Source organism: Colletotrichum lupini, chromosome 5, assembly GCF_023278565.1.
Source record: "Colletotrichum lupini chromosome 5, complete sequence".
NCBI classification, from domain to species: domain Eukaryota; kingdom Fungi; phylum Ascomycota; class Sordariomycetes; order Glomerellales; family Glomerellaceae; genus Colletotrichum; species Colletotrichum lupini.
The window spans coordinates 218,800-246,196 of NC_064678.1; the positions used below are offsets into that span (position 1 = coordinate 218,800).

General features: G+C 48.7%; 9 protein-coding genes across 9 annotated transcripts; 6 read left to right on the top strand and 3 right to left on the bottom strand.

Annotated features, from left to right (window-relative positions):
* Positions 1-1,671: 1,671 nt before the first annotated feature.
* CLUP02_09490 (Lcc2) lies at positions 1,672-4,035 on the bottom strand (the record flags this gene model as incomplete). Its single annotated transcript, XM_049288468.1, has 5 exons — positions 1,672-2,109; positions 2,168-2,230; positions 2,293-3,152; positions 3,221-3,287; positions 3,355-4,035. The coding sequence occupies 5 exons, from the start codon at positions 4,033-4,035 to the stop codon at positions 1,672-1,674; spliced, it is 2,109 nt and encodes a 702-aa protein (XP_049145612.1).
* Positions 4,036-8,411: 4,376 nt separating this feature from the next.
* On the top strand, positions 8,412-8,792 carry CLUP02_09491 (uncharacterized protein; the record flags this gene model as incomplete). The annotated part of the gene is made up of 1 exon (XM_049288469.1): positions 8,412-8,792. The coding sequence occupies one exon, from the start codon at positions 8,412-8,414 to the stop codon at positions 8,790-8,792; it is 381 nt and encodes a 126-aa protein (XP_049145613.1).
* A 1,091-nt stretch (positions 8,793-9,883) lies between these two features.
* CLUP02_09492 (uncharacterized protein) lies at positions 9,884-10,240 on the top strand (the record flags this gene model as incomplete). The annotated part of the gene is made up of 1 exon (XM_049288470.1): positions 9,884-10,240. One exon carries the CDS (start codon positions 9,884-9,886, stop codon positions 10,238-10,240), a length of 357 nt encoding a protein of 118 aa, XP_049145614.1.
* Positions 10,241-11,298: 1,058 nt separating this feature from the next.
* CLUP02_09493 (uncharacterized protein) lies at positions 11,299-11,667 on the top strand (the record flags this gene model as incomplete). The annotated part of the gene is made up of 2 exons (XM_049288471.1): positions 11,299-11,374; positions 11,462-11,667. 2 exons carry the CDS (start codon positions 11,299-11,301, stop codon positions 11,665-11,667), a joined length of 282 nt encoding a protein of 93 aa, XP_049145615.1.
* A 73-nt stretch (positions 11,668-11,740) lies between these two features.
* Positions 11,741-18,015, top strand: CLUP02_09494 (copper-translocating P-type ATPase; the record flags this gene model as incomplete). Its single annotated transcript, XM_049288472.1, has 13 exons — positions 11,741-11,910; positions 11,948-12,172; positions 12,293-12,425; positions 12,613-12,717; positions 12,781-12,866; positions 12,999-13,045; positions 13,125-14,114; positions 14,171-17,035; positions 17,101-17,287; positions 17,398-17,467; positions 17,588-17,655; positions 17,717-17,905; positions 17,973-18,015. The coding sequence occupies 13 exons, from the start codon at positions 11,741-11,743 to the stop codon at positions 18,013-18,015; spliced, it is 5,178 nt and encodes a 1,725-aa protein (XP_049145616.1).
* Positions 18,016-18,045: 30 nt separating this feature from the next.
* Positions 18,046-19,339, bottom strand: CLUP02_09495 (uncharacterized protein; the record flags this gene model as incomplete). Its single annotated transcript, XM_049288473.1, has 8 exons — positions 18,046-18,143; positions 18,190-18,302; positions 18,375-18,416; positions 18,481-18,590; positions 18,683-18,913; positions 18,968-19,028; positions 19,086-19,181; positions 19,299-19,339. 8 exons carry the CDS (start codon positions 19,337-19,339, stop codon positions 18,046-18,048), a joined length of 792 nt encoding a protein of 263 aa, XP_049145617.1.
* A 172-nt stretch (positions 19,340-19,511) lies between these two features.
* CLUP02_09496 (uncharacterized protein) lies at positions 19,512-22,441 on the top strand (the record flags this gene model as incomplete). Its single annotated transcript, XM_049288474.1, has 13 exons — positions 19,512-19,681; positions 19,766-19,823; positions 19,877-20,058; positions 20,167-20,338; positions 20,562-20,596; positions 20,711-20,804; positions 20,887-20,948; positions 21,073-21,182; positions 21,244-21,334; positions 21,447-21,586; positions 21,649-21,808; positions 21,885-22,116; positions 22,205-22,441. The coding sequence occupies 13 exons, from the start codon at positions 19,512-19,514 to the stop codon at positions 22,439-22,441; spliced, it is 1,743 nt and encodes a 580-aa protein (XP_049145618.1).
* Positions 22,442-22,646: 205 nt separating this feature from the next.
* CLUP02_09497 (uncharacterized protein) lies at positions 22,647-23,960 on the bottom strand (the record flags this gene model as incomplete). The annotated part of the gene is made up of 6 exons (XM_049288475.1): positions 22,647-22,698; positions 22,761-22,805; positions 22,871-23,123; positions 23,186-23,351; positions 23,444-23,534; positions 23,566-23,960. 6 exons carry the CDS (start codon positions 23,958-23,960, stop codon positions 22,647-22,649), a joined length of 1,002 nt encoding a protein of 333 aa, XP_049145619.1.
* Positions 23,961-24,327: 367 nt separating this feature from the next.
* CLUP02_09498 (uncharacterized protein) lies at positions 24,328-27,194 on the top strand (the record flags this gene model as incomplete). Its single annotated transcript, XM_049288476.1, has 8 exons — positions 24,328-24,378; positions 24,445-24,459; positions 24,509-25,546; positions 25,634-26,213; positions 26,306-26,631; positions 26,686-26,905; positions 26,960-27,031; positions 27,094-27,194. 8 exons carry the CDS (start codon positions 24,328-24,330, stop codon positions 27,192-27,194), a joined length of 2,403 nt encoding a protein of 800 aa, XP_049145620.1.
* Positions 27,195-27,397: the final 203 nt, after the last annotated feature.

Consider the following 27,397-nt stretch of genomic DNA (forward strand, 5'->3'; position numbering starts at 1 on the left):
AAAGAAGTATTTAAATAAGAATTAAATATATTAATTAATACTAAGTAACTTTAAAAAGATCTTAATTTTTAGTATATAAGAGGCCCTATTAATAAGCTTTGGAACGTTATTAAATTTATTCGCTTATTATTTTAATAATATAAGGCCTTTTTTAAGGTTAATAATAAAACTAATAAGAACGATATATTTATTCTCTTTAAGGAGTCGTTATAAGAGCTTATACTAACGTTTAATAATAATATAAAATAAAATTCGATATATTTTATAATATAGCGCTCTTTATAAAAAAAAAGCAAATTTATATTTTTTTAGTAACTAGTCGAGCTTATAAAGATCTAAAGTAACGGATTCTTATTAAAAACGTTTTTAATAATAATAACTAATAGCTACTAACTGAGCTAAAAGTAGTACTTAAACTACTTTATTTTTAAATAATAAAATACTAAGGCTAGGGTAAAAAAGACGGTTATAACCGTTTATAAAAAGTAATAATAGGTCTCAAGTACTTTATTAACTATTTTAAAAAGTAAAAAAAGTTATATAATAAACTTTTTAAAAAAGAGATAGATCTTACGGCTTTTTAAATTATAATATCGTAATTATAATTAATATAAGTAATACTACCTCGTTAATAATTAGCTCGTTATTAATTTATATCTTAACCTCTTTTCTAATTTCTAATTTTAAATAATATTCCTCGTTATATTTAGTTTAAATATATATTTAGGGAGTAGGTAGAGCTACTTTTTAATAATAATTTTAACTCGTAAGGATATTTTTAACTATTAATTATTAATACTTAGTAAGTCCTTAATAAGTATTATACTAAGTTAGGTAACTCTCTATTCTATGTTATAATAATTATTTTTTATTTTAAGTAAGGATTAAAATAGTTAGAAAAGAGGTAAGATATATTTAAGTAGAGCTATTAGCTATTTAATATAAAAAAAAGACTTTACGATTATTAATAAAAATAATATATAAATAAAATAATAAGTCCTTTTCTTCCTCGTTATTTAAGTCCTCCTCTTTTATTACGATAGTTATAAACTACTTTTACTACCCTTATAATTCTAAAAAGTATTATAAAAAACTCGTAGTACTAATAATAATTAATATCTTAAATAATAAACGTAATAATTAACTACGTACCTAAGCTTAATTAATATTATTTATAAATTATCCCTTAGCTAATCCTTAACCTAATTTAATAATAAATTAATTATTAGCTAATTTATTTAACGTTAAGTAAGCTTATATTTAATATCTTTACGATATTTATAATAATAATAAACTATAAGAGGATATTTAGCCTTATAAAGTTAATTTTAATTTTATAGTAATTATTAATAAAATTCTCTATACTAAAAGAGGTTTAATATTTTAAGAACTAGCTTTATAATAGTATTATAAAAGTAAGAAGTTAACTTTTTAATTAGAAAAGCTAATCGAGGTAAAGTCTATAAGTTAGTACTATAAGGACTTTTATAATAGCTTTATTTAATTCCTAATTAAGAAATTAGTTAAATCTATTAATTAATTATTAAATAATTAAATATAGCGCGAGAAATAAGCTAAATAATTAAATATAAACCTTATATTTAATTTGTTTATATGGGTATAAGCGCTGCGGGTGAATCATTGTTATCCTCTCGGTGCGCTCGGCCTCTTTTAAACTCCAGAATCGTTTTGCAGATTCGTGGCGTCGGCGCAGGCGGGGTAGTCCGGATTGTCATCAGTACCCTGGTTGCCAGGCCAGTAGTTCTTGCAGTCATACGCCCAAGTATTCCAGCTTGCACAGAGACTGTGGGCATTATCAAGAGCCTGAGAGTTCCCGGCGGGCCAAATGAGGTTGGCGTCGGCCTGTCGTTCCATTATTTGTAGAGACAGGCCCTGAGAGGCGTGGCGAGCAATGTGGCAGTGCATTAACCACACGCCGGGATTATCTGACTTGAAGGCAATGACAGCGTAGCCGCTCTTGGGAAGCAGTACCACGTCACGGCGGGGGGGATTGTTCCTTTTAATCTTCTCGAGGTTGAAGTCTTTGGGGTTCCATAACTTGTCATCCGCCTGCTCGACGATGGCAAAATCATGGCCGTGGAGATGGATCTGAATACAGTCAGTTTCGTGCCAAATCTAAATAGGGGCTACCGCTACTGCTACTCACTGGATGAGGACCATATGTTGGGTGGGTATTGTCGTTGTTGTCGGAGTTAAGAACCAGATATACCTATGTAAGTTGCCAGTCAGTAACACATTTGATGATAGTATCCTACGCGCCACCAAACTCACCCAGTCATCAGCGGTATAGTTCTCCGGCACGACAACCCATCCTGTCGGCCACTCATCGCCAACATTGTCGAGGTTCAAGAAGGTAGGATTGCCATAGGTGGTCTGGAAAGGTCGTACGTCCTTGCTGTCCGGTCGCTCGAAAGAGAAAAATGCTGTCGCGTATGGGCCTTTCTGGTTTGCTGCGTTGCTCAGATCCGCGATATTGAATTCTTCCCCGATTTCGCCGTTCGAGGGAGGTCCAACTGTCCAGGGAACAGTGGGTACAAGCTTGTCGTTGAACTCAGTATCTGAGACAACGAGGCTGATGTTCCAACCCGTGGTAGTGGGGTCTGCTGTACTGGAACTGTCGTAACGCAGGATACCGGTCTTCATGTAGTTGTTCACGTCCACAGTGGCGTTGCCTTCTGATGTCCGGTTCGTGCCTTCTTGCAGTGGCACCTGGGTGCGAATCCAGAAATTGCCATCCTCCGGTAAAGGATTAGCATCGGGGTTCGAGCTATTGACAACCGGCTTTGCCTCGACGATAATGTGATACCTCTGTCCGATGGCGATGAGAATAGAAGTAGCGTTAAATGGCTCAACGGGGACAAAGTCTGCCTCAACAACGGTAAAACTGTGGTTGTCGATGGAGAAGATAAACGTGGATTGAAATGCGGTGTTGACAAGGCGTAGGAGATACCGCTTTGCTCTCGTAATAGGGTTGGGATCGATGTCATCGAACCAAATCTCGTAACCACGGGGGATCTCTGTGGTGTTTTCAATACCTCCAGTGAATCGATTGATGTTCCCTTTGCCACCCAGCAGGATGTCTTGCCCCGTTGCAGGTATATTATTCAAGCTTTCAAATGCGCTATTGTTCGCTGAAATCCATTAATTAGTATCAGCTCGATGCAGCAAGACAATGCAGGCATGGCTTGGCCTGACTCACCCCAATCAGTCACCGAGATTGGCTCGATAGCCTCGTCATACGGGAATGATGTTGGCCCGTGAATGGTCTGAAGTAAGGTAGGATGATTAGCATTCGAATTTTGAAGAGACTGAAACTCAAGCAATAGGACTTACAATGGGAGCTTGCACTCCGTCGGCGTACTGGACCGAGTAATGGCTGTGATACCATGAAGTGCCGTACTGTGTGGCATTCCACCGGTAAACAAAGCTGGACTGCGGGGCGATGGGGCATTGTGTGATGCCGTTGACACCGTCCATGTGCATCGTTTGATTCTGCCTGATACCATGCCAGTGAACGCTGGTTCCGTTGTTGACGAGGAAGTTCTGAACGTGAATTTCCACGGTATCACCCCAGCAAGCTTCAATGAGAGGTCCAGGCCAAGAGTTGTTGAACAACTTCGCTTCGGTGAATTCCTGGCCGTTGGCATTGATGGATCCATCTGTAACGTTGAGGTAGTAAACACGGGTGATGCCTTGTGGCACCTTGTTCTCATAATCGGTTGTGATGTTGTACTCTTCTCCAGTATCCGCATTGCGAAGCCAACATTTCCGGTCATCTGCAGTGCCACATGCCTTGAAGCCTTTCATATGGCTGTAGTCGCAGACAAATTTGTCAATGTTGCTGCCGGGAGGCGTGAAGACAGGACTGCCATGTCCAGCGGTCTCTAGGCCGATGTGAGACCAGCTAAACTTGGCTCCTAGGTGGTGTTGAGGTCCGTCCCGAAAGAAGGGTGAACCGAAGAGTGAATTGGCAACATCAGTAACGATGATCCAAACATGGCGAAGGGCCAACATAATGACTTTCTTTTGGCAGGGCAGCTCAGAAGCTGGCTTACAAAGTAATTGATCAGAACCCCCTCGACAGGCTTTGCTTCAAGGGACTCATGAGAAAGGGGATTTGAGCATTTTTGAGCACGATTCGTATCGTCACGTTATCATACCAGCAAGCCTAGGCTTTTGCCTTCATTAACGTTCGCGGATCATTCAGCCCTCAGTCTACTGATGACTGGGTAGGGATACATTCGAGGCTGTGATGACTTTGGACTGGAACGGCGTGGCGCTTCGATTCAAGATCGCAACCGGACATGGAACGTGAATTGATGGAAATGTTAACCGCCACAAATTCCACTAACTTCCAAGTAACCTGCGGGATACAATTCGGGGATCTTGACTTGAATCAGAATTACGGATGGCAGATATTCATGTTTCATAGTCAATCTTAAAGTTCAGTACTGGATGGTACTAAGGTGGTCCGACTACCTTACCATGAGTACCGTCTTCTGCATCTCTGGAAGTGTGATAGGAGATCATCAGAGCACCACAGAGGAATCTCGGAAGAACGAACACTTGCATGAAGAGAAATAAGATATGTGACCGAAGCGACAGCCCGCTTCTGATGCTGTCAGCCGTCGGCCCAGCCCAAGGAACGGGCCGGCAAGTAAGGGGTTAGAAGTGATTGGTCGCGTTCCGCTCTCTACTGAGACAACACCATGCTAACAAGGTTGACGAGCGTGACAAGGCTCGAACCATGGATCACCACTTGCCTAGATGCGGCAAGACACCCACCGGCAACTACGGGTGCGGATGAGGGGTTGAACGGTCAACTGCCCCTGATTTCTCGTGGAGCGGCTGAAGATTTTCAGCTCCTCGCGCTTGTTGTTAGCGGATTCGGATTGGATCATTTGAAGCATGCGGGGGGGAAGGCGGTAATTGGTGTTAACTGTGAAAAGTCCGGAATGCAAACGGCTCATGGGGTGCTCCCTTAGTTTATGATCATGCCATTCTATGTTTACCGTGCTGATTTTCGGGAGGAGCATCCAATCATGCAGTCGAGACTAAGACGATTGCGATCGGAGCAGTGAGTTGTCTTACTGAGTTCTCTTCCATCGACAGAAGGCTGGCAATTTACGTCTCACTTAGTGAGACCGCGAGAAGCTCAGATGTCTTGGCATCTTTTTAGCTTTTCGTCAACCGCCCAAGAACTTCTTCTAATGAGAAACGAACAAATTGACTTGGTACACCTGTGGTAGAGCTTGGGAATATTCATTGAGGATAGCCTCATGAGTAACTGTTAGACGCGCGATGGCTTTCGTTGAAGATCCCACATAAAGTTAGAAGAGTTGCCATTGATCGCTATTCATTTCAGTGTTGAGCTTTAAGAAACAATACGCCCTTCAACATGTTCAGGCATCATCTTGACGTCAAGCGCTTGTGCACTCAGTCCAGCTTAGCTAGCTGAGGCTATGAATACAATTGAGAGAAACGGATGGCACATAGGTTCTCTGTAAGATGAGGACCAAACCAAATCAGTTGGTAAGCACACAATTGCGAAGAGAATGGTGCAGGTTGTCAGCATTTCGAATCGTTCAGTGACGAATCTTCTTTCTTTCCGAATAAGGTACTTGGGCTCTCGATGGCGGCGCTAAACATCGTTTACTGAGACATGGGCTTCCAGGGCTCCCACTTGCACAGCTTCGAGTCTTTCGGATCTAGGCCTTTTGTGCCACCCTGGAAACTTGCCTCAATTTGATTCAGACTTGTCCGTGTTACGGCTTACGTGGAGATTTGGAGTCTGGTATCATCCAAGTCCAGCTTCAATTGCCCAGGAAGCGCAGTCTCTGATTTCTGCGGCCGTAAGCTTTGAATCAGCTCCGAGGAGTGAAGCTATTGAATACCTTATGGCTATCTCAGCTACATCTGTCATTTTAGTTGATAGAGACGCATCTCAATGGGGAAGGTCTTGCGCTTTCCCAGCTCTGCTGGTAACCGAGGAGCCAATGCTCGACCTTGTGTAGCCGGCGGGAACGTACAGCCGCATTGCAGTTTCGGTAGGCGGATTTGCTCTCGTATGATATATCTCCGGCATGAATTCCCAATTCGGAAGAGTGTTCCGACCCGATGTTTGACAATACGCGAAATTTCAACGCCTTAGGGTTCGATCAAGACGACTGATCGGTGATAAGACCAACATACTTGGGTATGGCAAGTGAGAGAAGGCCGGACCGAGAAGCTTGATATCTTGTTCCAGCCACTCCGTCGCTGAAGAATGGACTTCCGGTGTCTCGGGACCCGTGAAGTACGCCAAAAAGCCTCCATATCAGCCATCAGTATCTTCCACTATAGCCTGCATGACTTGACAGACCTTGATCGCACTTTCTGCTGACCATCATGCAGTGTCACCATTTCAAACAGCCACAGGAGCGGCTGGGCCTCGCTATAAGTGGTTGATCTAACGTGTCTTACAGTAGTTTGCTCTTACAGTAGTCTACCCTTCTGCGTCGGAGCTGGCCGAACGTTGTCATTGGATATCGTGCCTAGTTTGATGTTAAGACTTTGGCGAGACAAGATATTCGGGGTTACGCCTTACTGAATGAATGTGTTAGCTGTCACATGTCATTTTCTTGCAAGAGCTCTCGCAGGTGACTTTGATGTCGGAACTGTTCGTGGCCACCGATTATAGCGCTACAAGCACACAGGAAGATTCCAATAAAGTCAAAGATCGTGATATCTGAGGTATGGTATAATCCTTTGGCGCACGCTCCTTCAATTAGACCACACAACTGCCGCAGTATTCGGGCTGAAGACTGTGGCATAAGTTATGTGTGACCCCATATACCGCGTCAAACGCCGGTGATATGTAGGAGTCGGCCGCCATTAACTTGACTCCTACTGGAATCTCGATTTCGAGCCCAAATCTAAGATTACACTACATCTTGCAGCTCTCGATGAGGCAGGGCCAAAGGGAATAGTCGGACACATCCTACAAGCCCTCTCCTGTGTACATCATTTTATCTCACTGTACCTACCCCTCTTTCCTCCCCCAACAAGCCGACGTGATTGCGAACAAGATGCATTGGGTCATCAATCTCTTACACTGGCATTGGTCGGGGGAACTGGACGGTTTCTCATGATTGGAAACAAGGGAAGCTTCGTGGAACTGAGTCTTGAGGCCCGGGAGCACACGAAAAACTGTACATCCACTTTGGAACAAGGCAACTCTGGGGTACATGGTGTTGTCCCATATCAGCTTCGAGAAAGGTGCTCTACACACATTAAGGGGTTTCTAGAACGCCTTCGAATATCGCGATGATGGGTAAACATTATCGCTAGTCTCATCAGCCTTGGAACCCGGAACCAGGAGCCCGGAAACGAGGATAGCAACTCGTGGGAGCCGGGGTGAATAGCGCCTTTGTGGCTGATTGCCATGCCCATCTCATGTGGCCTCCATATGGGCGACGAAAAGGCAATTTTCCCGAAGTTGTGCATTGTTACAAAAGTGTGCCTCTGTGTCTCATTCCTCTTGATATCATTGGAACTTCACATTGAAGAGAACCCTGGTTGCAAGACCGGTAAGCATGGGCAAGCCACGTGCTTCGCCATTCTCCGGAGGGACAGTCTGAATTGCGACCCATAGGTTTGACAATGGCGGCCAATTATTGAAGCCTGGAAGAGAAATCGTGCCATTCCCTTAGGGTTCGTGAGGCAAACATCAGAGAAATGAGGTGGCCAGGTCCCAACAGCGTGGTAGTGACGGGCCGGGGCTTTGAGATGGGCCAGATGCCCAATACTCGAGGTTCAGGGAGAAGTAGCTGTGAGCTGTGTCAAGGACATTACGAAAATTCCAATGGTATGGTGTATAAGAGGATTCATATCTGCACTCAGAAGTATCGAAACACTCGGCGACAACGGCATCAAACATCACAAGGGTGCCGTCCCAATCAATATCAAACCGATTCACTGAGTCACTTTGCTCCTGCTCAACAACCCACTGTTACCTTCTCTAGCAGATGCAGACTGCTTGTGATAATCAATTTTATCGAAATTCTGTTCATAAGTCGGCCCAGATCGACACTCAGCTCCATCATACACAATCAACCCAGTTCGCCTAGAGTCCGCAATTCCTCGAACCGTCTCTTGGCTCCCACTGCTTACACAAAACATCTGTTCGGAGCTCGCATCTTTGTGTCACGCGATATTTCGATCAACCACGGGATTTCCTGTCCTCGAGATCGGTCTCCGCATCTTGTCTAGGACCCCTTTTCCTTCCTGTTGTCGACATTTCGATACCTTACTACCTGCAACTACCTAAACGGGGAAGAACATACGGCAGCAGCCCTCGTGAAGACTACCAAAACTTTGGAATTTTTCAGCTCAGCTTAAGAACATCAACCATGTGCACTTGGTCCTACCTTCACCACCACCACGTTCAGCCGTGCCCTCGGCCGATTGACAATGTCTTCCATTGGGAATTTTGCATGGACGCTGGAGGAGATTCGGATGGCAATTTTCAGACTCCCTGCGATAAAGTCACTTCCAATGCGGTCCAGAATGTTGATTTTGATAATCCTTGTGCAACTGGAGGCTGTCTGATTTCTCCTGATTGCAGTGCCGGCGGCTGCCGTTTGCAAGAGTTGAACGGCTATTGGAACTGTTGTCAATGCAGCAGAGGAAGTAACACACTGCGCTGGTGTCGACACAAAATGAAGAAGAGTCCAGACACTTTCTGCTACCATCGAGTCTGCAGAAATTGTACGGCGGACACTAACACCTGAGTCCTGACGACCTTGGTAGGGCAAGACAAGGTGATGAGCACCTCACAGCCACTGAGCTTCATTGATAGACGACGACGTGGAGACAGGGAAGAATACACGAGGAGTTCGCAAGAGTGATTTGGAATCTTTCGACAGACCGACGATTTGCTATTCCAGAAGTGGCGCCATATCTCACTCGATGCTCGTTCACCAGCCGCCACACCCAAGTTCTCGGCTCTTCATGGGCCGTGGAAAGATGGGTATCAGAGTCTAGGCTATTAAGCCCTAGTCCAGCAGCTGATGTCGGGTCGTACACGGATCGGGATGAAGACCAGTTATATTGGAGAGAACATCAGGCAGGGGGTGTTGTCGTCGGCCGAGAGCGCCTCCTGGTGATCAACTTGCTTCCTGGCTGTTCACCACGAGCCCAACTCCACGCACGAGGCTGAACGATGGAGGCGAGGAGGCTTGGGAGCCTTTGCATTACATGAAGTAATATAGACCAATCGAAATGCTATCTTTTCTACTGCGTGTTTCACCCAAATGGTTCGCACATTTGCCTGACTAAAGTGTCTGTCGCGATTTTGTTCTAACGGAAAGCAGATACGGATCAAGCCCCGGGATTCAACGCGTCCGAAGTCGGTCCCTGATACATATCAGAGACCTGGCTGCCACGTTTTTCTTTCAATAACCCTTCGAACTATTTGTTCTTGGATGCATCTTGCGAGTCATTTGCTCGCCTTTTGCAAACAGGCCGCCAAAGCCTCCGCTTGGGACCCAATGCAGTGGTAACTGATCGTCAGGGGAAGGGGAAGAAATCGTGGCCGCCTCAATATGCTTACCGACAGGTCGGATTAGATCGCCGAACCTGCTTCTTCTGTAACCTTCCGGCCGGAGATTCTGAGTATATAGTTGAGGATTGAAACCCCAGAATAGTCGAGGTGTATTTCAGGACCTGGAAGTAACATCAGAACATTGAGCATCGCATCGTGCCTGTGACTCTCAAATCTTCATTTGACTATTCAACTCCAGCTTCTCTATCTTCGTAACTTTTGAACTGCAACATCCGCATATCGAAAAGTACATTTACATTCGAAAACCTCGAAGACGTCATGTGCCACACCATAGCTTTCAAGTTGCCCTGCGAGCATATCCAGACTCATATCGAATATTGCTCCAAGGCTTCGACATCCTCGAAAAAAGATCCATCCAAACGCAAAACCTGCAGAGATGTCACTCAACAAAACATTCCGTACCCTCCTCCCCCAGGCTATGACCAGAGAGCCTTGCCAAAGTGCCCTTTGGCAGACTGCCCATACGAAAGCCGCAACAGATGCTGGAACTGCTGCTGGTGTGGCAAGGGTTGGAACGATGGAGGCAGATGTAGCTGCATCATGATCATTGACGGAAACCAGTACCGCTGCGAGCATATCTGCTGCTCGACATGTACTGCCGCCATGGATGGTTGAATATTTCCAAGAATATGATGGAGCAATTAAGCGAGTGGCCTGTGGAATCAAATCACTCCTTGGAGCTTAGGAGGTGACGTAAAAGAAGGAGAAAGACTCAGCTTGAGATTCTCAAGTGACTAGACGTCATGGCAATCTATCTTTTGGAGGAGCCCAAACCCAGGAAAGGATAGTATGAATCAGTGGTGGGTGCAGAAACACATAGAAAGGATAGGTTCCACTTGTTTTCTCTTCAATAATCTCGCAGTGGTCGAGTAAGCCAGCAAGTTCTCATAGTGACATCCATCGCCATCGTCGGTGGCAATGGGTGCTTGCAGGGGAATCTCAGACAACCGGATTGTCTCACACTGTATAATGTATCTAATATTCCTAAGTGGTGAAATTGTCCGCAACCTTTTTCGGTGCCGCGTTCCTGCATGATATTTGCCCAGATTCCGTATCTGTGAGTAGTTGAACATGATCTCGAGATCGTGATCGGATGGGGTCCAACTTGGGTCACATTAAGCAGCTACCCAGCTCAGTCTCCAGATCCTGCACTCTTGCATTTCGATCCAGCCAACCAACCCCTCCTAACTCACGCCACTTTCCTCTCGACCACTCAGATTTTGGAGCAGCCGATTGGCGAGGCTAAGTATTATCGGGGCTAATATTAGCCCCGAATAAGGATCGTGATTATCGTGAAACCCTCCATTCAGACTATCACAAGATGGTCATGCGTCAAGCTTCCTAGCGAGATCTTACGAACCCAGACACCGGGAGGGCGGGCTTCTCATCCGCTGCTCAAACCACTCGTGGAGGAATTCATCCCCATGGATGCGATGTAAGACGCGTAACACAGAGATTGATGACGGTGGAGATCGTCGTGTCGCAATAATGGGTGGACCGGTGTGACACAAAGCTGCGAGTTCCCGTCGGAGACTTCACCCAGATTTGATGAGGGCGTGTTGGGAGAGCCCTGGCCGCACAAGCAGGTTGTTTCATTGGCTGCCTGATCTATGTTTCCGCACCCTCAAGTATGGATGCAACACATAACATTCACGCCAAACAACCCATTCACCATGCAGCCCGAGACATTGGAATCCCAGAAACAGTCAATTGGGGCCATCTTTGACCCTGGGTTCCACGACCCTTACTGTCGGTGAGCGAGGGGTGATGACAGATGAGATGTGGAGTGAGGGTGGTGTTCGAGATGGTTGGTAAGAAGTGAACATGTGTCAGTAGCTGTGAGAAAAGAAACCAACGGAGGCGTTCATCGGCAGTTAGGACGGAATAGTGATCATGGAAGTGCGGTAACTTTGTACAAATTTTATGATGTGCAAGGAGAGGTCATCAAGAAGGCGGAAACGATGAAGTATATAAGATACAGGAAGCTGCTTGGTGAAAGCGAATTCCAGTCAACTTCACAGATTACCGCCATCAGTCGTTGACTATCTCACTACAGTGACTTCATACTTTTGTTTCGTCAAGTATAAATAAATCTGCACATTGCCATCTTTCACCATGTGTCACGGCCACCCTCGTCTCCACCCTTGCTCACACACTTCGATCAACTGGCACTACTGCCCTTCGGCCCTGATTGATCTCGAAACAGGTGTAGAGACTCCTTGCTCACACCTGAGTTATGCAACCGCCCAACCCAGCAATGCCGACTGTCCTTTGATCAACTGTCAGTTCAAGGCGATGGGTGGCACCTGGACCTGTTGTCAGTGTAACCAAGGTCCCAATACCCAGGGCTGGTGTACAATGCCAAAAGCCACACCAGGCCATGGTACCTCCGCCCCTGTCAATGAGTCTGAGACTTGTGATCATGGGTGCTGTGCCGAATGCGCACGTTACCGTGGGTCTATCAATCCTCGATGTACACCTGTTAACCATTGAGCTAAACAACCGGCCTAGTCCCAACACGAGCGACCACCCCAGATATGGCATTCAGTGAGCTCCGTCAGGGGGCTGCTAGCCGCAGGTTTGGCTACGGCTCTTCCAGTCGCTCTCACCGTCGAGGTTCTGCCTTATCCAAGATCAACGGGTTTCCTCCTGTGGATGAGAACGCAGACACTGTGTCGCCCTCCGCATCAGGCTCGTGTTCAAGAAGCAACAACTCTTACAAATCGTCTACATCCGGCAATACCTCTTATGGATCTGTGACTTCAGCAAGCCGAAGCGCGGCCTACAGGGTCGATTTGGAGTACAGTTCTAAACGGCACAAGTCATCTTCCGGAAAGTCAAGCAAAAAGAGCCAGAAGTCTATGAGAGCGCATTGATGTAGGGTGGGTCAGCTGAGTTGGCGCTATCAAGGAGATTATCCTAGGAGACAACGAATTGTCAAATACTACGTTTGGCGATCTCTGTAGAGGACAGGTGCTCAGTGCCAGTCGGATTCTTTCGTCAACGCGTTTGTCAGTGGTCACAGTCTGAGCTTGCCAGCTGTGACCGGAGGAACCTATGAACCAGAGAAGTATCGGTTCTATCATGTTTATGTAAGTCTAATCCGGTGCCCAGCGCCGAGATCATGGTGCGAAATGGTACTGTTTGTAAACCAGTTGCCCTCGACTCCGCATCTTGGCCTTCAGCGTATCTCTTCTGTGTCCGGGAAGAAGAAGCAGACCCTGAAGGGAGAGAGCCATGTGTAGTCTTATAGTTCCGAGAACCTCATGCAAATCATGGTTTCGGCTAGAATTATGTTCAGGTCCTTAAAACAACATCTGTTGTGGAAGCTAGCAATCAATGATGAACAAAACGAGAGTCGAGGGAGTTGAAGGATTACACACAATCCGCCCATGATTGACTTGCCCCGCCACATTAAGTGTGGCGTCTAGCCTCGTTACCTAAGCGACCCGGAAGCGGGTGTGGGTTGATCCACCCCTCCGGGCACGTGCCTCCGTAGCCGGACCCGCAGTTCCCCCAAAAGCTCCCGTGAAGTGCCGCCGACGTGTCGTCTCATCTGTCCATCGCATCACACGTCAGGGTCACAATCTCAGAGAAGAAAATCACAAGAACTACATACTCGCCGTCAAAACTTTCTCAATGGCCTGTGGATCCGGCTGCTGCGGTCCTCCACAGGAACAGGCTTTCGCGAGGGACAACCCGCCTCTAGTCGCCTCGCCCCCAGATGGATTGGACCGCGACTATCCTGATGTTGTCGACACCTGCTGCGCGGTTGAGGAGAGCGATTTGAATGCCGTCATTGAAGCTAAGGTGGAAGAATGCAAGACGACCGATCATGGAAGAGACAAGGACTCTGGAAACACAATCCTCCAGAACTGCTGCGCTGCGTCCAACGACGGCAGCATTGACTCAGCACAAGTCGAAGAAGATTGTTGCGCTCCAAAGGTCAAGGTTGGCGACTTTGCGAACGCTTGCTATGGGTCTCATAATGAACAAGTTGCTGTAATCAGCGCTAAAAGCAATACCATCGCCGAGTCTCCTGACGAGTCCGCAAAGAAGGTTCCTGGCGTTGGATGCCAATCTGAACAAGACGACCCCGCCTTCAAGTCAATCGCGGCCTCGATCAACACTCCCGATTCCAAGCAGGACTCTTGTGCCCCAAAATCCAAGAAGTGCTCTTCAGGATGTTGTGGCTCGGCGAGGGGCAAAAGACCTACTGACAGCCCTGAGACCACATCAATCAAAGCAGTGGCGGGCGAAGTTATTGCCGTGACCGAATCTGATGGTGATGAACCTGTAAAGATCTGCTCAGACGATGGCAAAAAGGGTTGTTGCTCCTCTGGTTCTGCACCTGACGTTCGTGGAGAGAAGACACCCGGCTGTTGTGAGGGCAAGACGTCACCTTGCTGCGACTCTACTTGCATCGATCGCCTCGCTCTGCGCGAGTGCGCAAACGGAAAGGCTTCAAAGCTTCCGCAGACCTACCAAGGTAAATTCTCGTGCAAAGAGCTCACTTTTTCCAGCTGCTAATATGATCCACACAAGCCTCCACAGACAATAACTGCACTGGCGGCCAAGACGGCAAGGCGTGCCGAGGTCATTCTCGAAGCGTACGTCAGATTTATCAGTCAAAGCTTGATGCCTTGGGCTGTATCTGCCGTGCACTTCTTGCTCTCGGCCAGGAATCTTGCTGTGCTCCTCGTGAGCGCTCCTCCATCGAAAGGAAGCGATCTTCAAAGAAATCCGCGTCTTTTCATCGCACATCGGTTGATTCCTGCAGCGCTTCCGGGGTGGACAAATCTGCTTCCCGTCCGGGACCAAGGAAATGCGGCGAAAAGCCAACTCGCAGTTCAAGGTCTGGCATCAAACCAGGTACATGTAACGATGGTTGCTGCTCGAAGCCCAAAACGCAGAGCATTGTTGGATCATGTGCCGACTCCTGTTGCGACGAGTCGCCGTCGAGACCTATTAACCAATCGTTACCGCCTGAGCCGAAGAGTGTGAACGAGGATCTTGAACAAGGCCTTGTTGGAAAAGAACACGTCGTGCTGAGCATTTCTGGCATGACCTGCACTGGGTGCGAAACAAAACTCAGACGAACTCTGGCCACGATGAACGCAGTCAAAAACCTGAAGACTAGCTTGGTGTTGGCTCGAGCCGAATTCGACTTGAACATTGGCGCCGGCTCGGTGGATGAAGTCATCAAACATCTCGAACGTACAACTGAGTTCAAATGCGAAAAGATCACCACGCAGGGTGCTGCCAGTGTTGACATCGTCTGCCCTGGCGATCCCCAAGATTTCATCAATCATCCATGGCCCAATGGTGTCACGGACATTCGGGTCATAGACAAGGCCATTGTTCATGTTGAATTTGACGCGAAGGTCGTCGGAGCCCGTGATCTGGTCGAAACAGGCTGGGGAACGCCTGTTACGCTGGCGCCACTTCGAGCGGATCCTTCGTTGGAGGCTGGAAGCAAGCACATTCGCAACATGGGATGCATAACTTTGCTTTCAACTATCCTGACGATTCCCGTTCTCATAATGGCCTGGGCACCTCTTCCAAAAAGAGAAATAGCATATGGCTCGGCATCGCTAGCCTTGGCGACGATTGTACAAGTCGTAATTGCTGGGCCATTCTATCCAAAAGCTTTGAAGAGCTTGATCTTTTCACGAGTTATTGAGATGGATCTATTGATTGTGCTAAGCACAAGTGCCGCTTACATCTTCTCCGTTGTGTCATTTGGGTTTCTTGTCTCTCAGAAGCCTCTTTCGACTGGGGAGTTTTTCGAAACGAGTACCCTTCTTGTAACGCTCATTATGGTTGGTAGGTATGTGAGCGCTCTAGCGCGACAAAGAGCCGTCGAGTCTATCTCGATACGATCTCTTCAGATCTCGACGGCTCTGATTGTTAATTCAGTTGGTGAGGATGAGGAGATTGACGCCCGTCTCCTCCAGTACGGAGACATCTTCAAGGTCGTCCCTGATTCCAGAATCCCTACCGATGGGACAGTTATCTCAGGTTTCTCGCAAGTTGATGAGTCAATGATGACTGGGGAGTCAGGACGCATCGAAAAGTCCACCGGATCCTCAGTCATTGCTGGCACTGTAAACGGCTTTGGCTCTCTTACCGTTCGTCTGAATAGACTTCCTGGCAATAACACCATCAGCAATATCGCCGGAATGGTCGACGAGGCTAAGCTTTCTAAGCCAAAGATCCAGGACATTGCCGATAGAGTCGCTTCATACTTCGTACCGGTAGTTATGGCCATCACCATCATCACTTTCTCGATTTGGATTGCTGTTGGCATTGCGGTCCGCAAGCAGGGTGGCTCTGAAGCAACTATCCAGGCGGTAACATACGCCATCACCGTCCTCATTGTATCTTGCCCATGCGCTATAGGCCTCGCAGTACCCATGGTCATTTTAATCGCGAGTGGTGCAGCTGCCGAAAAGGGTATCGTCTTCAAATCTGCGGACAGCATTGAGCTTGCCTATAAGACTTCGCACGTTGTCTTTGACAAAACCGGAACCCTTACAACTGGAAATCTCAGAGTTGCGCACGAGACATACTTTACAAAAGATCAAGAGGCCATCAGATCGGTGCTTCTCGGCCTCGTTGGCACCATCAAACACCCAGTCTCTGTTGCCATTTTCACTCATCTAAAAGCACACGTTGCTACACCTACAGCTGTTACGGATCTGAAGGCCCTAACGGGCAAGGGTGTTGAGGCGAAACTCGACGGAGCCACTCTTCGAGCTGGCAACTCGCGTTGGCTTGGTCTCTCTAACGACCCCAGGGTTCAATCAGTCCTATCCAAGAGCTACACAGCCTTCTGCTTTACTGTGGACAACTCCTTGGTTGCTGTCTTTGGCCTCGAAGACTCTATCCGCACAGATGCTCTTGAAACAATTTCCAATCTCCAGGCTTCCGGCATTTCTGTTCACATCCTCTCAGGGGATGATGATGGTGCCGTTCGAACAGTGGCTTCACGATTGGGCATCTCAGATCTAAACGTTCGTTCCCGATGCACCCCTGGCGACAAGCAAGAGTACATCCAGAACCTACTGTCGCAACCTTTGTCCGACGCCCGCCGATTCAGAGCGAAGAAGCCGAAAGAGCCAGTCATCATCTTCTGTGGCGATGGAACTAACGATGCAGTTGCACTGGCACAGGCCACCATTGGCGTGCACATGAACGAGGGGACCGACGTCGCAAAGTCCGCCGCGGACGTCGTTCTCATGCGTCCGAGCCTTGCGGGGATTCTCACCATCATTGCCATTAGCAAGAAAGCTATCCACAGGATTGCCTTCAACTTTGGCTGGAGCTTCGTATACAACGTGTTTGCTATTCTCCTCGGCGCTGGCGCGTTTGTCAACGCCAGGATTCCGCCCGAATTTGCGGGCTTGGGTGAACTAGTCAGCGTCCTTCCAGTCATCGCCGCCGCGGTCCTTTTGCGATGGACCGCAATCTAGCCCTCTATCGTTACATGCCAGACCCAGGTGGGGGATCCGCTCCGGAGAGGGCGTGTGATGCTCACAGGCGGGCGCCTGAGGATGTGCGTCGGGGCATATTCAACATTTGCCACAAGAATAGTCGCTCTTTGCTTTTGGATGCTTGGAACTTGTTTTTCATTGGTTTGTGGTTTCTTGGTATCGCAAAGTGTTGCCACTACTGGTACGAGAATTGAGTCAATTGCTCTCTTTCGCATTCGTCTGCAAGAACGCGTGTATCGTGCCCTTCTTCGCTAAGCTCTGTCCAAGGAGTTGTAGAGGCACGGCTCCGTGTGCCCCATCGCAGTCTCTGAATCTCAGCTCTCAGATCTTACCTTCAACTGACATGGTCTGAATGTAAGCTACTTACACAAAAAGTGTGGATCAGGGGGTACCTCATCCGTTCTCGTTACTTCATAGATCGTTGGCATTTCAATTTACCAGGGCTGTTAGGGTGCAACGTTGACAGTCTCTCATTCTTTCTGCCTCACCTATCGCGATCAACGATGGGCAGCAAGACACTTCTCCACCCTTGATGTGAGATTCGGCAGAAACAGCTGCATGTAGGGTATACCCAGGTGATTGAAATGCTTGAAAGAGATAAGGTACCACAGGTCATCTTTGTGAACATGAATCTTCCACCGCCAAGTTTGAGGTATCTGCCTCTCGACGCCTTCGTGCCCGAGGCTGTCCATGCTTTGGGGATACACCTAATTCAAGAGTACTCGGGCGAATCAAGGGATCAAGGCGGTCAACTTGACAAGATGTTTGTACTTCTGACGGCAGAGTAAGTACTTGACTCAGAGATTCTGAACCCAATCAGTACTATATCGTCACTATGCTTCAGCCAACAGTATCCTCCCAGTGACGTCTGATCTAGACGCTAGATTGGTTTAGAAGCCGTGCATTTGGGGTTGGGTGAGAGAGTCAGGGGGGATACCAAAGGCTAGGGGCTCTAGAACCACCATGCTGCAGACAGATCGAGGCGTGCTGCATTTTGTCTGCCGTATCAACCAGTCGGTCTACTGGCATCGAATGGGTGTCGCGACATCATTCAATGTGCCATCTCACCGGTGTGGGGGCACTCCATGCAAACTGCAAAAAGAAACGAGGACATGGGGGCGGGGCCGCGGGGATGTTGCAGCATCATGGGACGGGGTGACGGACTAGTCGTCGGCAGACCCCTGGATACCGTCAGCTGGATATTTACATGTTCATTGCATATTCATCTCTTTACTTCGAATGGACGATCTTACCCTCTCTTCACGATGCGAGAGGTTTGGTTTTCAACCCTACACCTTTGTGTGGATCGAGCGTGCGTATTCCACGTGTGAAGGCGGTAGTTCAGTCAAGCCCATCGACCCAGAATGACGCGCATCCGAACACTTGCAGCCCTCGGTACCTTGGAGAAAAGGCTGTACGGTACCTCCGTACATCGTAGAAGGAGCTGCGAGCACGGCTTGACCTTGATACTAGGCAAGGCATGAGAGAGGCGCGGTGCCAGGGGACATTCCGGATGGTTTGATCGCTGTCCATGATTTCATTTCTATTCGTACGGTGGTACAATAAGGATTAAGGTCAGAGGAAGGGCTGTTGCTTTTTCTGCCCACCCATGCCCCGCGTCACGGGCCGTGACAACTTGTATGTAGGCTAGAGCATGCAGTCCAGAAACGCCGTCCTTGCCAAGAAGAGTGTGATGGGCAACACATGTGTCTATTGGCTCTAGACGGATCTCCGGCAGGACATGCGTGCAAATCTCCCGATCATACTGAAATGGGGAGTGCATGTTAAGCTGCTGCCTTAGGCTGAGCGTCAGTATAGGTGGTTACGGCCGATGCCTAGTCCTCACGTCGTTTATTGTCTCATTCGCGTGATAGCTCCAAACCAGGTTGGCATTGAAAGTCTGGGAGCTGGACTCACCTCTGGTGAGATTTTATCTTTTGAATCAAGCATAATTCCAAGGCTACTTGTATTCAGCCGAGAAGGTTACAGGCACGGAACCTAGCTTCGAGGGTGAAGGCACGGCATGGTCTTCGTAGTCCCAGTTCACGGGAGCAATGTTACTGCAATCAACTTGTTGATAATTATTCGACTACCTATAACTAACTTCTCTGAATACCTTCGGACAAATAGGGGACCGCCCTGCGTCTCCTCGTAAGATAGACATTGGCGTCGGTTACAATAGTGCAAAGGCATGTGAAGTATTGATATCAGCTTGCATCATGCATGCTTGGCACCTCGGATTCAGGCTGGGGGAAACATCACAGCAGATGAAGAGAGATCAATGATCCTAGCACAGCTGCTACCATCTGCATCAAGGGCGCTACCAATGGCACATTTCTGATAGGGCTGCAAAAAGGGACCTAAGTCCGAACAAGAAGACCTCAAGGGTGATGGATGCAGCAAGAAGCCAGCCATTCTGCCCGGCCAAGTTTGGCGGAGGACTCGTGGCTGGCGGCGAAATAAGCAATATCTCTGTGCCACCAGGGCCGCCCCGGGCCTTCGTGCCTCGCCCCGGCCCTTACTTCGCCTCTCTTCTTAGTGTTGTCCCATCACCTCGACAGTGGACACGTGTGACACTGATGTTGGCAGGCTGGAAAAGGAGGAAACACACCCATCCCTTATCCGGACGTGAGATCCTACACAGTGTTCTCTCCTACAGTGTCTATTCGACACTAGGTCTCGGGCAGAAAAAGGAACTAAAGGTCCGAGAGGGGGGAAGAGGAAAAGAAGGCTGGCACCGCTGGTACATGTCTAGGGCGCACTCCAAATCCCTGGGCCGCCATCAAATCTTTGGGACGCGTTGATGCTCTTGGATTTGTACACCCCACCACTAAACAAGCCACTTCAGCTAAATGCCAGTGGCGCGGTGACGACAGGGCCTTGTCACACAAGTGTATCTCCACCACTCAACCCGACAAGAACTGGATGTTTCTCCTTGTACTTCAGTCACTTTTCGGCTCTCTTGCTTAAAGAGGCCTCACCATTTCAAGCAGCATCTGCATGCAAGGATCTTAGTAAGTCTCCGTGATAACAACCGTGATGCAGCTGTTTGAGACTCGACGCTGTACGATGCGCCGATGCCAAGATCGCCCTCGCATCCATTCCTCTCCCCTTCAGTGTAGCTTGCCACGCATACCACCCAATTCTGACAAGAACAATATGGAGACATAGCTGGGAAGATGGGCCTGGCCAAAACTACAGACAGTGGCGGCCGGTTGTGCTCAGTCCACTGGGGAGTAAATTACCGTCAGCATGATACTTAGCATCTGCGACGGCACAGTGGAAGGGAGTTGAGATCTGATATGTGACACAATTGGCCCGAACTACTCTTGGATTTACATGCATTAGCTTCGCTCTCATGAGATAATAAGCCTCTTGAACGAGAAGACGTTGCGCTGTCATGCGGAGCAATCCGGCTTCCTCACTCTCACATTGTGTAGGTTCCCCCTCTTTGCATGCCGGCCTCAAACCAAACGTAGAACAGAGCTCATCTACATTAGCTTCTACATCATGGGCTTTCACTGCCTTTGTTTCATGCTAACTTTTCGTTTTAGGGGTCACTAGGGGTATGGCGCAGATGCTGTGGCAGGACGATCCTCGCCGGGACTAACACCATTAAGATTACTTCGCAGAAGCTCGACCTCTGTCTGTCACTTGGTTTTCTCCTCGGAAAACGTCAGCGTGTCCTCTAAATATGAGTTCATATAGAAAATACTGAACTTGCTCTGGCTTTCCTGAAGATGCTCTGACTGATGGGTGACCCAGGCAGAAGACATTATTTTCGCCAAATCTCAGGGTCGCTTCCAGGCCCCCATCACGTATAGCTTGTAGGCTGATCATGAATAGGTAGTATATGCCTAGTTCAAGGTAGTGAGCCTCCATGGTGGTTAAGTAGGCAAGTGATTAGGCACTTGTGAATTCTACTTCCTCGAATCCTTGCACTGTTGCCAGGAAATTCAGTCCATCGGTATCCGGGCTGCTGACTGGCCGTTCCGGCCTCACGATGTTCACGGATAGGCACGAAGTACCTGTCATGGCCAAGATCATTCTGACCGCTTTCTGTTTCACTGCAAGCCCCAAAGCTAGTGGAAGTCTTTCTTCAGCTGCCGACTCTTGAGACAGTCTACTGTTGTGCGACCCCGGCGCCCCTTAATCCTCACTTCGTATTGTTCGGAACCTTCGGCGACACCTGTCACACTATGGGCTCTAGTGGGTGAAGGGTCCTAGACAGTATTACCCACATGCAAATTACGTGTGGTGTCAGGGCTCCCGAGTCCGTAGGGCTTAAGTATTAGCGCCCATTGGGGTGATGCTGTGTGGTTGAGAATGAGCTCGTGGCTCGAGTCTCTTGGATTCTCAAAAGACTACGGAGATAATAATCGGAAACTCGTGAAGTTGCGACTGTCCAAGCTGAAGAGTTATAGGCTATCCTGTGGGCTCACAGATGCATTGTCGTCTCTTTCTGGTGACTAGGTAGTCGCTATCTGAAATTCAGTGTCTTGAAGCCTCGAGACAACGGCCTGACAGGGTGTCGGGTAGGGGCTGAAGAGCGCTGTCAGGTCAATTTCAAGGAAATAGGTTTCGTTTCAAGTAGGCTATTTGTACGGTTGCATGCTGCAGCCGGATGGCTCGTCACAGATCAGACCTTGGGCAACATAGACAGTCAGCTCAAGGAGGCTCGTGAGGGGTGTGCAGTCTGATTCTTGGGAATGTTCTACGAATACTTTCTCGCGTTAAGCTGCAGATGGAGACATTGAGTTTAGTGGACTCAGAATGTATGCTGCTATGATGAGAACAACAGCTTCAGGTTCTCGACTGAAGCAGACACAGCTCAGGAATCGGGGGTCCGCCGCAAACCCTCAAAACCAAATACGGGGGGGCGGGCGTTTCTCCATGCTCCATGTACTCTATATAGGCGCTTCAGACCCAGCAATCATTGGTGATCATAGTGGCATGCTTTGGTACGAGAATATTTCCGAGCATACTGCCCCAGCCGTAGATATATTGCGTAAAAAAAAAAACGGACGATGCCTCGGTGTACTCGATTAAGCACCTCACGTAAGTTCTCGTACTTCTTGTACAGCGCTACTTTGGGTTAGAGTCCAGCTCCCCGTCTCTCGACGTCCTCAAACTCGTAAGGGTTCAACTCAGCTCCCGATGCGGCCCAAGTGAACCCTCTAAAAGTTCGAACGATCCCAGACGCGGCTCTCTTGGATCGTTCTCCTTGGGGCGTGCAGGCGGCCAGGTCGTCAGCGATCTTGCGGAGGAAACGACTCTCAATGGGGAGAAGGGCCATCCCCGTTCGAGCATTCACTGGTAGACGGCTTATTAACCTCGTGAAGAAAGTCGCCAACCCGCAACGGGCGTAGGTTGAGGCTTTGGAATGGAGGGCTATTCCCCTCCCCCTCTCCCCTTTGACCCCCCATCTATTAATGCATTCGTAACATGAGACCAATAATGGCGCCAAGAACGTGCAGTGAATAGATGGGACAGTACCTGATGGATCTTGATCTTTTTGGATTCGGTTAGTTGTGGCCGCCGAATATTTCTTCGAGGCCGCGTTCCCGGGTATGCGCCCTGTGAAATCGGTACAATCAAACGTTCAACTGCCTTCGAGGCATCGTGTGCTACTTATCCACCGAGTGATGTGAATTGAGACGAAAAGAGGACCAAGAAAAATTTCGCTACGTGAATCTGGCTGTGTCTCATTAGTTATCTCGAATCTCGGGAGGGCTCTATCACCACCCACATCCACGGAATAGCCCTCGCAGTCTCAGCCCAACAGACATATTCATAGAATATCCACCTGTTCCCGCGGTCCATAGTCTCAAATCTAGAACCTACTAGCGCTTGAAAGCATTTTCCTATTTCGTGATAGCGACTTGGCCTGGTATACGTGCGCCTCCACATTGCTTCTAGGTCCTTCAACCTTCGTCCACGAGCCGACAGGTCCATCGGACCGGGGAAATGTGACAGACCAAGACAGACCTTCTCCAGACGGCCTAGACCAGAAGGAGAGTAAGACGCACAGTGCGTTTAAGAAAAGTATGCCAGCGCGAAGTACTCCTTGACGGCGATCGAGGGTGGACGGCGGCCCCATCCTCGGGCTGCGTCCACCCTCGGCGAGAACTCAAATGCGAACCAGCTAGGTCACTTTGTGTAGTAAGTTGCAGACTCACATGGTCAAGAACGCGGTAAGGGTCCGCGGTAAAGATCATGTCTTGGGTATTCTAGAGATTGTAAGCATCCGTACTTCCCCGGAGAGCGCCTTGTTGGTTTAATACCGGGGTTCAGATTGCTTGCTCCCTGATGTGGAATCAACGGCCGGATGCTGGGCCTGCACCCTGGTATCGCCTTCATGTAGCCTATCCGCCGCAGGATCTCGAATCCTCCACAGGCTCAACGCCCACGCACTAACCCCAGTCGCAAGATTAACGTACGCACGAGCTAAAAGGTGGTCTTGATGGGCCACAGATTTCCGGTAAATCCGGGTCAACTTTGGATTCGTCCACGTCCTCTGGTACGTCACTCAATTCGATGTCTACGCCTGTGGTGGGCCTAAAGTCCAAAGATACGGCAGTAGGGAGCGCCGCCGGTAATGCTCTCGCGCCGCCCCCGTCAGACACAGCCGACACAGGTGAGCATGCTTGGTCAACCGCTGGATGATTTATGACTACAAACAGGGATGCCGTTGCATGCCCACAATCCGCATACAGGAAGAAGAAATGTCTCCCTGAATGCTGGGAAAGACAGAGAAGTAGTGGGATATCATGGCTGGTCTTCAAGAACGATGGTGTAGATCCTCGAAGCGGGGAGCCGCCAAGATAGCAAAATGTCATTAAAGCGGGATGGGGAACCGCGTTATCTTACCATACATGTATTTTTCAAAGAAAAATAGACTTCGGATGCTTCAAGCTACAGTTTTCCATCGGTATCTTGCCTTCGGAGACACCCACTTGTCCGACTTGTATATCTTCTCAAGCCAATCCTTTTTCAACATTATCCCGAGCAGCATCGAGTCACGAGATCTGACAGTCGATTAACGGGTGGGAACACAAGCCAAGTGCGCCTTACCCTTGTCGTCGAATTCTCCCGGTCATTCGATTGAGAATTCGGTTTGCTCGTGCATCACCGGTTCATGCCACACCCAAGAAAACCACTTGCTCTTTGCGATAACTGCAGTCACACTCGATTTGATACCAAAAGATGGAGGATTCAGGAGCTCAATGGTCCGAGCACTGTGACCCCCTCGTCTTTGTAAGCCATTCCTGACCCAGCTCAATAACTCTCGCAGTAATTCTGCCCAGGCTACCTTCTTCCTAGAACCGTGAAAAGACGGTCTGAGTCAAACGAGAAGGGAGAAGGAAAATGACTAATCAGAATTCAGAACACCAAGACTTTGTACGATGCTGGATGCTCCGTTTACTCGGCGCCCTATGATTGCCAACACAGAGACTCGGCAACTCAGGGCCACTGGCAGTACGGCACTCTTGAAAACCAGAACAGTCCGCAATGTTTTCACCAAGCCATCAATGGGCCCTACAATGTCGACGCGCCTCAAGCTGTTAGCTGGACTCCAGCTCCATCCTCCCTCGATCATGGCTCATCGGGTGGGTTAATTCAGCAAACAAGCACTCTTCCGCCTAGAGTTCCATGGTCGGTCGGCCTGGTCTACAGCTGCTTCGTGCATCAGAACGATGGTACTCGGCCGCAAGAGAATCAAACTATCGACCGAGTGGTCTCTCTAAATGGTCAACACTTCAACCACGATGGGCGGATGAATCATTGGGAGGTTCCCGGGGAACGTGTTTCGACCACGGCGAGCTTGCAAATACCATCTCCGCCGAGATCAACAACTCTGTCTTACGGTTCTGCTAGTCCAGAGGATATTGTTTCGCCTCAAGAGAATCGTCTGCTCCATCGCGGTTTCCCGTTATCTGCCGAACTCTCTCAGCCAACTTCGATCAACCCGACTTCGCGGGGCGCCGTGCCTCATCAGCAACCTGAAATTCCTTCTCTGCCTAGTCCACAAGGCGATAGTCGAATCAACAACAAACAATCACGGTCTCAGAAGCAAGCCTGGAAGCAGTGCTTGACCTCTCCGACAAACAAGTCGAGTCCGCTTGAGCCACCAGAACAACCGGGAAACGCTCGTGGAGTCAAGTCACTTTCTGAGATGTCCTCCAAGCCTTCTCTCTACCATAAGCCAGCGCGGAATGCGGCAGCAAAAGAAAGGGACGAGGGTGGCCGGCTGTTGGAAATTGTCCCTCGGCCAAAAGACACCGAGTCACAAATCTCCAGTCAAGGACGAGAGACAAAGTCAGCTGGTCGACGGAAACGCGTACTGACGGACGAGGACCGACGCGCTGTGGCCGACACCCGCAAAATTGGCGCGTGTATTCGATGTCGTATGCAGCGTCTCAAGGTGAGTTGGCTATGTCCTCTTCCAAGATTGGCAAGGTCGATTGCTACAAAGAAGATGGGATCCTCGATATTGACCATGCGATATTAGTGCGAAGTTGACGCGGCAAATCGCGATGGGCCCTGCTTGACTTGTGCGAAAGTCGACTTGACTTCTTCAAAAGTCATTCACCGCCAGCCGTGCATACGAACCAAACTCGCCGATGTCGTCCTTTACAATGTCAATTACGCTGGAATCGACACGAAGCTGGGTCTTCCCGCCAAGATAATCGAGATCGAGAAGTGGGTTGACGAAGGTGAACATGACATCCAACTCGTAACGCGGGGACTGTGTTCTGTACCGATGAATATCCGGGTTCGCAAGTTCGACAAAGAGTCCATGCCGACGGACCAAATCAACTACTTCTGGATGAACGAATACAAGGGCGAGGTAGAAGAGACGAAACTCGAACCGTATGCTCTTGCCAGTGTGAGTTCGTCGAGGGAGCAGCTGGAAGCTTACATCGAGGCCAACGCGGTGAAGGGCTGGGAGGAGCAAGCCTATCGAGGTGATACCGACCAGCTCATTTCGAAACACTACAAAGCGGCAGTGGAGTACTACAACGATTGTGACCAACATCCCATCGACCGGCGTCTGTTACTCAACTTGTTCAAGTTCCGTTTCGCCCAGCGTGAGTGCTTTTCCCACTCTGAATCCAGGTTTCTGCATCAATTAAGTTGTGAAAATGTGGCGTTACATGTTCTAACAAGACTCCTTCGCTAGGCATCTTGACACGCCCTTCATGGATCTATAACAAAGATCCGAAGAGTCAAAATTGCCTAGGCATGACACCAGCCAAAGACGAATATCACCCTTTGATCGACAGAATTCCTACTCCGCCAACGACTACCTCGCAACTTCGTTCTATGGCTCATCTGCGACTGGTCAAGTACCACGAGCATATTCTTGAAGACCTTGAGAAGCTCTGCTGCAAGAAGATTCGAACATCCTTCTTCACGGTTTATCTCGTGACGTTCATCATGCTCCACGAGCTTGATGCGACTACAGAACACTACAAGAAAAGCCCCTCCTTCTGCGCTGCAAAAGAGGTATTACGCGGTCGTCTATACAGCTTGAGGACTCTTTGCTGATGAAGACTACAGAAAGAAGATAAAGAAGAGTCCTACCAGCAATATTGCGAAGTTGCGAAGAAGAGCGCAAACATCCTTCTGCTTCATTGGCAATATTACCGACGCGCTCCCGAATCATACTGCGCTGCCGACGATTTCCTGGGAGACCATGTTGCCCGATGGTTTTGGACTGGCTTGCAAGACAGACATGAAGGATTTTGCAGGCAGACCTGGAGGGACATGAAGAATGCTGGTAGGTGAAAACGCTGCCAACACTTACGTTTTAGCTTGACTAACTCTTTGGCAGGCCATTGTACCAATCAAACGTCCCCAGGAGATCCGTTTCACTGGATTTCTCAGATGTTTGATAGCGATTGGAGTCCGAAAAGTATATGGGACCGCGTGGATAATATTATCGCAAAGCAGGAACCACCGGCTGAGCCGGCGTTCAAGCCGCGGAAAGCGACGAAATTGCGATGAATGTTTTGACGAATGGAGGCGCGTTGGTGATGGTTTTGCATGGAATACACGAGGAAGGGTAGGACTGGTCATTTTAGTGGGAGGTACCCTGCATTTGGACATGAAGCTATCATGGCATGAAGTACGACGACGACGAATAGAATCAAAACTCATGTTGCCCGCACCTGTTTTGAACAGAAGTCCTATATATGGCTCTGAAACCGAGACACCAATGTTGGGCCTTACAAATGAGGTAGGTCCCTTCTAGTCATGTTGGTTGGCTCTC